Genomic DNA, 12354 nt, shown 5'->3' on the forward strand with positions numbered 1-12354 from the left:
GTGTGGCCGAACCAGTGCCTTGTATAGTGGTAATATTACATCCCTATCACGAGAGTCCAAACCACTATTGATACATGACAAGATCCTACTGGCTTTAAAGGCAGCTGATTGACATTGCATGCTGTTATTCAATTTATGATCTACTAGTACCCACAGGTCCTTCTCAACAAGGGACTCTCCCAGATTTACTCCCCCAAGGACATATTTTGCCTTTGGATTATTGGCCCCCAGGTGCATAACCTTACATTTATCCACATTAAACCTCATTTGCCAAGTGGATGACCAAACATTCAGTTTGTCCAAGTCACCCTGCAGCCTATGAACATCCTCCATAGACTGTATTACACTACACAGTTTGGTGTCATCTGCAAAAATAGACACAGTGCTATTAATTCCTACCTCTATATCATTAATAAATATATTAAATAGTAGTGGGCCAAGCACAGAACCCTGGGGTACACCACTCATAACTGGTGACCATTCAGAGTATGAATCATTGACCACAACTCTCTGGATATGATCCTTCAGCCAGTTTTCAATCCAATTGCAAATGATTTTTGCCAAACCAATAGCCCTAATTTTACCCATCAGGCGTCTATGAGGGACAGAGTCAAATGCCTTTGCAAAGTCCAAGAACACAATATCCACAGCTGCTCCTCCATCCAGGAATCTGCTCACCTCTTCATAAAAGCAGATAAGGTTAGTTTGACAACTTCTATTCTTAGTAAACCCATGCTGGCTGTCACTTATTATACTATTTGATGTCACATACTCCAGTATGTAGTCTTTTACTAACCCTTCCAATACTTTCCCCACAATGGAAGTTAAGCTTACAGGCCTGTAATTGCCAGGCGAAGTTCTAGAGCCCTTTTTATATATTGGCACCACATTTGCCTTGCGCCAGTCACTTGGCACCACACCAGACATTACAGAATCCCTGAAGATTTTAGCCAGCGGTACAGCAATAACAGAACTGAGTTCTGTAAGAACTCTGGGGTGTAACCCATCTGGTCCAGGAGCTTTGTACACATTGATTTTATTGAGCTTAGATTGGATAATGTCTACATTTAGCCAGTCTAGTATATTACAGGGTGCATGACCCGCACTGGCACCACCCAAGTCAGAAGTTCTCTCTTCTATTGTATAAACGGAGCTAAAAAACCTATTAAGTATCTCCGCCTTCTCCTGGTCTCCAGTCACCGATGCCCCATTTTCAGAATAAAGGGGTCCAACCTGTTGTGACCCATTTTTTTTTGCATTGATATACCTAAAAAATTTCTTGGGATTTGTTTTGCTATCTTTAGCCACCTGTCTTTCATTTTGTATTTTGGCTGATTTGATTTCTTTTTTACAGATTTTGTTAAGTTTTTTGTAAGTATTGAAAGCCTCAAGTGACCTGTCAGATTTATATTTTTTAAATGCCCTCTTTTTCTCATTAATTGCCCTTTTAACTGTAGCTGTAAGCCACGCGGGGTGTAATCTAGCCGTCTATACTTGTTACCTATTGGAATAAATTTAGAAGTATAAAAACCCAGGATAGATTTGAATTTCTCCCATTTAACATTAGTATCACCATGTGACAGTATCTGATCCCAGTCTATATCCTGTATTGCAGCCCTGAATTTTTGGAAATTAGCCCTCTTAAAATTCAAAGTTTTCGATTTTCCCACCTGTTCCTGCTTTTTAAAGTTTAAGAGGAAAATAATTATATTATGATCGCTGTTCCCAAGGGGTTCCCTGATACTGACATTTTGGACAATCTCCTCATTGTTAGAAATCACAAGGTCCAACAATGTGTCACCTCTTGTGGGATCTTCTACAATCTGCACCATAAAATTATCCTGCAGAAAGTTGATAAAATGTCTCCCCTTCATAGATGAAGACGAGCCCTGACCCCAATTTATATTTGGAAAGTTAAAGTCTCCCATTATCACTACGGTCCCCTCCTGTGCAGCCCGCTCCATCTGTTTATATAGGTGACCCTCTATTTCCTCAGAGATGTTAGGGGGTCTATAAATTACACCAAAAATAATTTTTTCAAAGCTCTCTTGGCTTTGAATTTCAACCCACAAAGTTTCAGCCTCCTCACACTTTTCTGAGACCATTGACTCATTCACAATCGCTTTTAAGTCTCTTCTGACATACAGACATACACCACCTCCCCTCCTATTTGCCCTGTCTTTCCGAAAGAGTGTAAAACCTTGAATATTAACAACCCAATCATGCGATGCATCGAGCCATGTCTCTGCTACACCAACAACATCTAACTGTTCCTCTAATATCAGAGCCTCAAGCTCGCCCATTTTGCCTGAGATACTTCTGGCATTTGTGAACATACAATTTAATTTTCCACAGTTATTTATCTGATTTAAAGTCATTTTACTGGCACATATATCCTCACCACTGTTCTGCAACTTGTGGATCTCCTTATCCACTGCCTTAGGCCCCCATACACAGCCCACATCACCACCCACCAACATAACCTGCCCCCTCTCTGACCCTAGTCTATTCCAGGGTCACCTGATCTGGCCAGCCAACCACTGCTATCGACGTGTAAGGGTACCACGTCATGCTGGGTGGAGTGCAGAGTCTCCTGGCTTGTGATTGGCTCTGTTTCTGGCCGCCAAAAAGCAAAACGGCGGGAGATGCCATTTTCTCGAGCGGGCGAAGTATTCGTCCGAGCAACGAGCAGTTTCGAGTACGCTAATGCTCGAACGAGCATCAAGCTCGGACGAGTATGTTCGCTCATCTCTAGATACGATCATTCCACCGTATCCCTTGGACTTCTGTACATACAAACTGGATATGTGGCCGCAATGTGTAGAGTTTGCTATGTGGGTACTTGTCAGGATCAGTGGATCCTCTGGACCAACGCGGGAGATGGAACTAGCCGACACCTGGGACCGGAGCCCAAGCGGCACCTGGTTTTCACCAGAGCCTGCCGCAAAGCCGGTTGGACTTGCTGCGGCAGGATTCCACCAGGTCGTTCCACAGGTGCGACCAGCCCGCGGTGGCAGCCGAGGTCGAGGTACCTTAGCAGTTGACGATCTCGTAGTCAGGTCCAGGTACACGATCAGGGCAGGCGGCAGAGATGCAACGTCAAGTCCACGTCCGGGGTCAGCAACGGGAGGTCCAGGCAGGTGGGAACGGGAACACGGGCACACGGAACACAGCAACACGGAGGATCTCGGGTAACAAGTCAACACAGGACTCAGGAGTGGGAACATACAGGAATACACGGGAACGCAGGAATACACAGGAACGCAGGAATACACAGGAACGCAGGAATAATTGCTTGGAAGCTTTCTCTTAGGCTATGAGGCACAAAGATCCGGCAAGGCTTACAGGAAGAGGCAGGCTTATGTAGAATCAGGCAATATGGCCAGCGCCAATTAATGGCGCACTGGCCCTTTAAATTTGGAGAAGTTGACGCGCGTACGCCCTAGCAGTCGGGGACGCGTGCGCACAGCGGAGGGGAGCGAGCCAGGAGCCGGGACGGGTGAGATGCACTGGCGGCGCGCTGGCGGGGGCGCGGGACCACCCGTGACAGTACTCTTTATGACAGGGGTATTGCTAACCCATAATAGGGGAATTGCTAAAATTTGTGAAGATGGATAAAGTGTGGATCCATGGGGATTTCAACACACCTGCACCTGATGCCACAGACTAAAGTGGTTGTCAACTTTCACCAAAATACTCGATATTATTTGCATAGAAAAAAGTTCTACAACTTTCTTTAATATCAATTCCTTGCTGTTTAAATAACACGTAGAACACAATGACCTTCCTCCACTGTTTGCCAGGTATATTTTAGGATATGTAGACATTGATTAACTTTCACTTGGGTGCGGAAAGGGGTAGAGGAGAGATATCATGATACTTTTTGGGGTATATAAGTCAGTTGTTTAGGCTCCATCCTCATTCCGGATCAATTTCCACCATGAAGTTCCTCCTGATCTGTGTGCTCCTCGGAGCCGCCGGTGAGTCTTGTCTGTTTTAAATCTGACTTTAAGTCTATTTTTCATTTTGTTAAACTTTTTCCATGTAAAGTTTTATTAACTATCTTTCAAATATTCTTGTTAGTCTTTTACCTTCTTATAACCTTTTATAACTGGGTCCATTGTCATATTCTCAGCTGCTTTTGAGGATGACGATAAGATCGTAGGAGGTTACACCTGCACCAAGAACTCTGTCCCCTACATTGCATCTCTGAACTCCGGCTACCACTTCTGTGGAGGAGCTCTGATCAACAACCTCTGGGTAGTCTCTGCTGCTCACTGCTACAAGTCGTAAGTTACCTGACTTCTCTCTAAGGCGGGTGCATCAAATTAAAATAACATACTGAAAGGAATAAATCTGAGCAAGGCTATAAATAGCCAAAATATTCCATCATAATATCATAGTATTTAAGGCTGGGAAAAAAACGTTCATCCATCAACTCCAACTAGCTGAAGACAACCAAATTTGGTTGCTATAAGTATCTAGAAAATATTTGGAATAGAAAATGTGCATAGCTACAAAATTAAATTGAATTACATTAAATAAAGTCAAAAATATTGGCTAAAATCAACCATATAAATAGTCAAAATGTAATTACAAATTCCCAAGCTAAGAAAGAAAAAAGATATTCTTTTAGAGTTAATATACCGTTCCATTTTGCAGGAGCCTTCAGGTCAGACTGGGAGAACACAACATCGCCACCAGTGAAGGTACCGAGCAGTTCATCAACTCCGCCAAGGTCATCAGACATGGAAGCTACAACTCCAGAACCCTGGACAATGACATCATGTTGATCAAGTTGGCCTCTGCCGCCACCCTCAACTCTTACGTCAAGGCTGTGTCTCTTGCCTCTGGCTGTGCCGCCGCCGGCACCAGCTGTCTGATCTCCGGATGGGGCAACACCCTGAGCAGTGGAAGTAAGTCATGGGCTACATGTTTCTCAGTACTGTCAAGAGATTTCTTTCAAGATAATATTCAAGAGAGATAGAAATACACTTAATTAGGTTCGCTATGTGCTAATCCTGGATATCCTTCTACTTGCAGCCAGCATGCCCAACCTCCTCCAGTGCCTGAACGCCCCCATCCTGACCTCTGCCCAGTGTAGCAACGCCTACCCCGGAGAGATCACCGGCAACATGATCTGTGTTGGATACCTGGAGGGAGGCAAGGATTCCTGCCAGGTAATACCCTTAAACCTTTTCATTATTCAGACACCAATTTACTTTTACAAAAAGAAGCTAATATATGTTTATATTATATGCTAATAGTCAGAAACGCTGCCGCAACATGTTCTACAGATTTATCCTGGTTTATGTAGAGTCATAGGCATCTATACATGTTATCATGGCACGTCACCAATTTACTATTACAATACGGTTCCTAACATTATAGACCGACCACTGGAACTGGCCATGATACACCGAGATGAAGATATACGGAGGATCAATAGAACTTAAAGGGTCAAGCTGCTAAATCTGGAATATGGACTCTAGATGTGGCCTTACTATAGGGAATTGACTAAAGTCTCAAGTTGTAATTTGGAATCTTTTGTTTTTAATACATTACTAAAGCTGTAACGTGGATCTGCAGTTATGACAAGAAGCATGTACCTTATACATACAGTGTGAAGAAACTGTGTCTAGATATAAATAGGAATAACAAGAGCTTTCTATTTATCTTCTCAGGGTGACTCTGGTGGACCCGTGGTGTGCAATGGACAGCTCCAGGGTATTGTCTCCTGGGGATATGGCTGTGCCCTCAGGAACTATCCTGGTGTCTACACCAAGGCCTGCAACTACAACGCCTGGATCTCCAGCACCGTTTCTGCCAACTAAACATCTATTCCCTCTTCTATTCCTTATTAAACAACTTACTAAATAAATTAATAATTAATTAAAGTCCAAGTTTCTTGTGTTCAATCTCACACCTTCTTACAATTTATCTCAACTCAAAGGTCTTGTAATCAGGATGGGCATCATGTAGAGCTGTCAATGAGCATGGTCTAGTGTTATACTTCACAAAGTGGTGTACACCACAGATAGATATTTGGCTCATGAACTGGGTTTACCTGCCTATTAGAGACATCATGAACCTAAATTTCATGGCAATACGTTTTTTCCTAAAATGGCCATTAAGGTCCTTCCCGACCTTTAATATCTTGGTAATTTTCGCCTCGGGCAGCAAAAACCCTAGACTCGGCCCTGACCATGGTATTACTAAAGGTTCAGCTGGCGCTGTGTGAGTGAGCCTGTAGACTGCCTCTATTCTGCCACGTGCTGGTAATGGCCAATAGAGGAGATATCAGAGCTTATACAGCGAGTGATCGTTCATTGGTAATAGGTAATATAGCTAACACTGTCCCTCAATTAATTGTCCCTAAATTCTGGCTAGCCGGGCTTGGCCCCTTCTTATATTGTAATATCAGCTGCGCTAGCCAATCAGATTAACCATTAGTTAAGCAATAGGAAACAATGTAACAAGAGAATATCAGTTGTTTATAAATACTGGAATCAATTACCACAATCAAATGACACGCACTGTCATTAATAATTTGATGAATTCATGATGGGCTAATGTGTAAATCCATGTTTTTGTACAACCAGAAACTATAAATGGCAGTTTATTAAAACAGAAAAGCCTAAAATATTTTGTATTGTTTTCTACGTTACTTTGCATATATCAGATTTTTACAGGTGTTATTCTAAAGAGAACAACAGTATTTAGACAATAAATAAGTCTCCAACATTCTGTACAGAAAAGAAAGAATAGAAAAAAGGGGGAGATTTTTTACAAATAAAATCCAAAGTTGTCATTATACCACTGGGTTTAAGGCTCCCCAACCTATAGATCCAACGACTCTCAGTTTGGAGAAGTAGGGTATCTAAGTCCCATCCTCGTACACCCAAACTTATATGGGCAATCTCCATCCTTTAAGGTCCTAGGGATTGCAATTATGAAATTTTTTTAAATGTTCCGCTATTGGTGTAGGTTGGGTTTGTTCTGTCTCAAAGCTTCCGCCTGCATTTTGTCATAGTTTTTTTAATTGAATTTAGGTGTTCCCTCACTCTAATCCTCATTTCTCGATGCGTTTTTCCTACATATCTTAATTCGCATGGGCATTGTAACACAACCAACCTTTAATATGCTGATAACTTCTTGGATCAACGGAAACTAACAAAAAGTTTTATTCCCATATGATGCGATATTCAATGATGATATTGTATACCGTGGCAATAGGCCATTTTGCGCCCAATGGCCCTTTCTCAAACTTAAGATGATGCACACAAGCGTCGGAGGCGTCAAGGTAACAGCAAGCAATGTTGAGTTCAGCTTTAATTGCATATAACCCGACACGTCACACAGGTGCATCGTCATAGGCTTCAGAAAGCGCCCTTGGTGTGCAATAGAGCCTAATCCCTCGGTATGCAATTTCCTGTGTGTGGCATGATTGAATAAAGTATTTTGCACGAAGACCGGTGAGGGCTGCAACTTTTATATCAATTGTGTTCCTTAAAAAAATTGATTGACAGGAATAATTGCGGGATTTTTACATGAAGTCAAATGAGCAACCAAATCTGCCATTATCTAAGGTATGTGCCAAGAAGATGAGGCATGTACTGGGTACTACCGATGGCACCACAGCCCTGATACAACATTGCCTGAGTTGCCTGAGAAAACCATGGCAAACATTTTGGGGTAGAGTCAGAGGAAGCTCCTTCCCGCAGTCTGTACCCCTTCCCCAGCAATCAGGGTTCCTCTACCTCAGCAAGCAAAAGCTATGCTTTTGTCTCTTTATCTGCAGTTTATGGTGATCCTCCTCCTCTTACTTGTGCCCATTACTACACTTGCCAGCAACTGATCACCAGCAAACTGTATGCGTGCAGCCATCCAGGTGCAGAAGCTGACACACACCTGGCCAAGTTGCTTGTCCTGCAGTCTCTCCTTTTACATGCTGTGGACTTGTGTTTATGATGGGTTGTGTGTGAGGAGCTGTAATTTTGGCCAAGTGAAATATGCAACCTTAAGCCCTTACTAGATAAAGGCGGTGGAGAAGCATGCACCCCAGCATGCCGGCCAGGTCATGGCATTTCTGCCTCCGCCTTATTGTTCTGAGTTTCCTTTTATTCCTCTGCCTCCTCAGCCTCCACCATAGGGAGTGGTCCTCTAGCACACCAACAATGAGCTACATGACATTGTTATCATCTGGCTAGCTAGGGCAATAACTGGCACACGGGGGGACAACCCCGCTTCAGAAAGAAATCAAAACCTGGCTATGATGCCAATAACTCAAGATACAAACTATGGTGACTAACAACAGGAGGGATTTTCTATCTGCACTGTATCAAGGAGAGTTGCCCCTTGGTCTCTCAATGGTGCAAGTGCTTAGTATTGAAGTTAAATGGTTCCTGAAGTTCTCCACCGAACTACCGGGCCCAGGGAGGAAGAATGATGTTCTTAGACATCAATTTATATAGAATGTCATGTGTCCACCCATTGTAACTCCATCCAATACATGTTGGACTGGTTATATGAAAAGCAGAAGCCCATGACCGATTAAGTGACGATACAGGCAGACCGGGCTATACATTTGTGTAATTTTGATGTCATGTTCATATATTAAAGTGGTTGTCAATTTTCACCAAAATACTTGATATTATTTGGATAGAGAAAAGTTCAACAATTTTTCAATACAATTTTCTTCAATATCAATTCCTTGCTATTTAAATAACACGTAGAACACATTGACCTTCCTCCACTGTTTGCCAGGTATATTTTAGGATATGTAGACATTGATTAACTTTCTCTTGGGTGCGGAAAGGGGTAGAGGGGAGATATCATGATACTTTTTGGGGTATATAAGTCAGTTGTTTAGGCTCCATCCTCATTCCGGATCAATTTCCACCATGAAGTTCCTCCTGATCTGTGTGCTCCTCGGAGCCGCCGGTGAGTCTTTTCTGTTTTTAATCTGACTTTAAGTCTATTTTTCATTTTGTTAAACTTTTTCCATGTAAAGTTTTATTAACTATCTTTCAAATATTCTTGTTAGTCTTTTACCTTCTTATAACCTTTTATAACTGGGTCCATTGTCATATTCTTAGCTGCTTTTGAGGATGACGATAAGATCGTAGGAGGTTACACCTGCACCAAGAACTCTGTCCCCTACATTGCATCTCTGAACTCCGGCTACCACTTCTGTGGAGGAGCTCTGATCAACAACCTCTGGGTCGTCTCTGCTGCTCACTGCTACAAGTCGTAAGTTACCTGACTTTTCTCTAAGGCGGGTGCATCAAATTAAAATAACATACTGAAAGGAATGAATTTGAGCAAGGCTATAAATATCCAAAATCATAATATCATAGTATGTAAGGCTGGGAAAAAAACGTTCATCCATCAACTCCAACCAGCTGAAGACAACCAAATTTGGTTGCTATAAGTATCTAGAAAATATTTGGAATAGAAAATGTGCATAGATACAAAATTAAATTGAATTACATTAAATAAAGTCAAAAATATTGGCTAAAATCAACCATATAAATAGTCAAAATGTAATTACAAATTCCCAAGCTAACAAAGAAAAAAGATAATCTTTTAGACTTTATATACCGTTCCATTTTGCAGGAGCCTTCAGGTCAGACTGGGAGAACACAACATCGCCACCAGTGAAGGTACCGAGCAGTTCATCAACTCCGCCAAGGTCATCAGACATGGAAGCTACAACTCCAGAACCCTGGACAATGACATCATGTTGATCAAGTTGGCCTCTGCCGCCACCCTCAACTCTTACGTCAAGGCTGTGTCTCTTGCCTCTGGCTGCGCCGCCGCCGGCACCAGCTGTCTGATCTCCGGATGGGGCAACACCCTGAGCAGTGGAAGTAAGTCATGGGCTACATGTTTCTCAGTACTGTCAAGAGATTTCTTTCAAGATAATATTCAAGAGAGATAGAAATACACTTAATTAGGTTCGCTATGTGGTAATCCTGGATATCCTTCTACTTGCAGCCAGCATGCCCAACCTCCTCCAGTGCCTGAACGCCCCCATCCTGACCTCTGCCCAGTGTAGCAACGCCTACCCCGGAGAGATCACCGGCAACATGATCTGTGTTGGATACCTGGAGGGAGGCAAGGATTCCTGCCAGGTAATACCCTTAAACCTTTTCATTATTCAGACACCAATTTACTTTTACAAAAAGAAGCTAATATATGTTTATATTATATGCTAATAGTCAGAAACGCTGCCGCAACATGTTCTACAGATTTATCCTGGTTTATGTAGAGTCATAGGCATCTATACATGTTATCATGGGACATCACCAATTTACTATTACAATACGGTAGTTGTCTATGCAATTCCAAACATTATAGACCGACCACTGGAACTGGCCATGATACACCGAGATGAAGATATAAGGAGGATCAATAGAACTTAAATGCTCAAGCTGCTAAATCTGGAATATGGACTTTAATTGTGGCCTTACCATAGGGACTTCAGATTTCAAGGTGTCAAGTTGTAATTTGGAATCTTTAGATTTAAAAACATTAATAAAACTGTAATGTGGATCTGTAGTTATGACAAGAAGCATGTACCTTATACACATGACGAAATTGTGTCTAGATATAAGTAGGAATAACAAGAGCTTTCTATTTATCTTCTCAGGGTGACTCTGGTGGACCCGTGGTGTGCAATGGACAGCTCCAGGGTATTGTCTCCTGGGGATATGGCTGTGCCCTCAGGAACTATCCTGGTGTCTACACCAAGGCCTGCAACTACAACGCCTGGATCTCCAGCACTGTTGCCGCCAACTAAAGTTCTTGAAGAATTTTATCTTCAGATTGTTCCATCTCTGTATTTTAAATTCCATCAAATATTTAATTGATTGTGAAAATGTCTACTATATGGAAAAAATAAATGTTTCCTTAAAAAGTGTTGTGTTTTCACATTTATTAATATATTCGATTACAATTATTATTATCAATGCTTTTGATAATATTCCCAATAACAGTAGTATTATTGCACTATTGATGTAGTAGAAGTAGCAGTTATAGTGTATGGTAGCTGTGATTGTAGTGGTTGTAGCATTGGTTTGTAGTGGTCCTGGTAGTAGTAGAAGTGGTAGTAGTGGTTTACAGTAGTATTAGTAGTAATACTAGTACAATTCTAATTGTAGAAATAGTTTTAGTTTATTTATCGATAGTAGGTGTGGTAGTGGTGGTAATGGATGAAAGTAGTTGTAGTGTCCTGTAAGTAGTAATTTACTCTCTAAATGGGGTAGTAGTAGAATTTTATAGTGGTGGTTGATGCAGTGATATGGAGTAGTAGTGAAAGTGATCATTGCAATTGTGATCATAGTAATACCCGTATTTTTCGGACTATAAGGCACACAAAAAATCCTTTGATTTTCTCAGAAATCAAAGGTGCGGCTTATAGTCCAGTGCGCCTTATATATGAACCACACTTACAGACAACAGCTGCCTTGAACTGTGCACAGGTCTGCCACCTGCTGGTCATTCATCCCTATAATAAGGTGCGCCTTATAATCTGGTGCGCCTTATATATGACCCTAGATGTTTTACCAGGCATTTATTCATGGTGCGCCTTATAATCCAGTGCGCCTTATAGTCTGAAAAAAACCGGTATTTCTAGTGCTATTTTATATATATGGTTTTAGGTTCAGAATCCTCATCCAATGTGAACATTCTGTCATTCTGTGGGATCTGAGTAGCACATTTACATTTACTGGAGTTCACCGAAAGTGCATTGTCCAAGAATAATGCACTCACCCGCGATTCACTTATCGTGCGCCCGATATCCTGCATGTCTCACTTCCCCGCTCAGGTCCAACAGAGTTCACCATCTTTTTAGTGCTGCATGTAAGTGCATTGCTTGCGGCACAATTTGAAAGTTAAATCCTACGGTCAGTCCGAATCAGTCGGATCGTCCGACTGCCCGCCCCCGATCCGCGTGCGACACAATCCCAGCGCAGACCCCTGTCAAAGCAGTGCAATCCCCGAAAACATCGGAAAGTCTGACGTAAGTGCAGCGCATGGTTCCTTAGTAAATAAGCCCCGATGTCGGAAAATTTAATCATCTTATGCTCAAGATCTTAAAAAAAGGGGCTTTCCAAGAATCAGCATAATTCATATACAAATGGGCCCTTAAAATATAAGCTAATATGTAATTAAAAGAGATGAGCGAAAACACTCGTCGATAGCAGTGGTTGGCTGGCCTGATCAGGTGACCCTGGAATAGACTAGCCGCTGCCCGCGCTGCTCGCATTATTCTCTGTCTGGATGCCGCTAGGGAGAAAGCTGCTGCTGCTGCAGGTATAGCGTTAGGGTGTTATATTAGAATAGTGT

The 12354-nt window shown here is 42.1% G+C and overlaps 2 protein-coding genes across 2 annotated transcripts; both read left to right on the forward strand.

The window, feature by feature from the left end:
• Positions 1 to 3850: 3850 nt before the first annotated feature.
• LOC140105656 (trypsin-like) lies at positions 3851 to 5897 on the forward strand. The gene is made up of 5 exons (XM_072129662.1): positions 3851 to 3980; positions 4136 to 4289; positions 4663 to 4916; positions 5044 to 5180; positions 5685 to 5897. Exons 1-5 carry the CDS (start codon positions 3941 to 3943, stop codon positions 5832 to 5834), a joined length of 735 nt encoding a protein of 244 aa, XP_071985763.1. The 5' UTR covers positions 3851 to 3940; the 3' UTR covers positions 5835 to 5897.
• Positions 5898 to 8812: 2915 nt separating this feature from the next.
• On the forward strand, positions 8813 to 10923 carry LOC140105657 (trypsin-like). The gene is made up of 5 exons (XM_072129663.1): positions 8813 to 8943; positions 9099 to 9252; positions 9619 to 9872; positions 10000 to 10136; positions 10655 to 10923. The coding sequence occupies exons 1-5, from the start codon at positions 8904 to 8906 to the stop codon at positions 10802 to 10804; spliced, it is 735 nt and encodes a 244-aa protein (XP_071985764.1). The 5' UTR covers positions 8813 to 8903; the 3' UTR covers positions 10805 to 10923.
• The last annotated feature ends 1431 nt before the right edge of the window (positions 10924 to 12354 follow it).

This window comes from Engystomops pustulosus, chromosome 11, assembly GCF_040894005.1.
Source record: "Engystomops pustulosus chromosome 11, aEngPut4.maternal, whole genome shotgun sequence".
Classification (NCBI taxonomy): domain Eukaryota; kingdom Metazoa; phylum Chordata; class Amphibia; order Anura; family Leptodactylidae; genus Engystomops; species Engystomops pustulosus.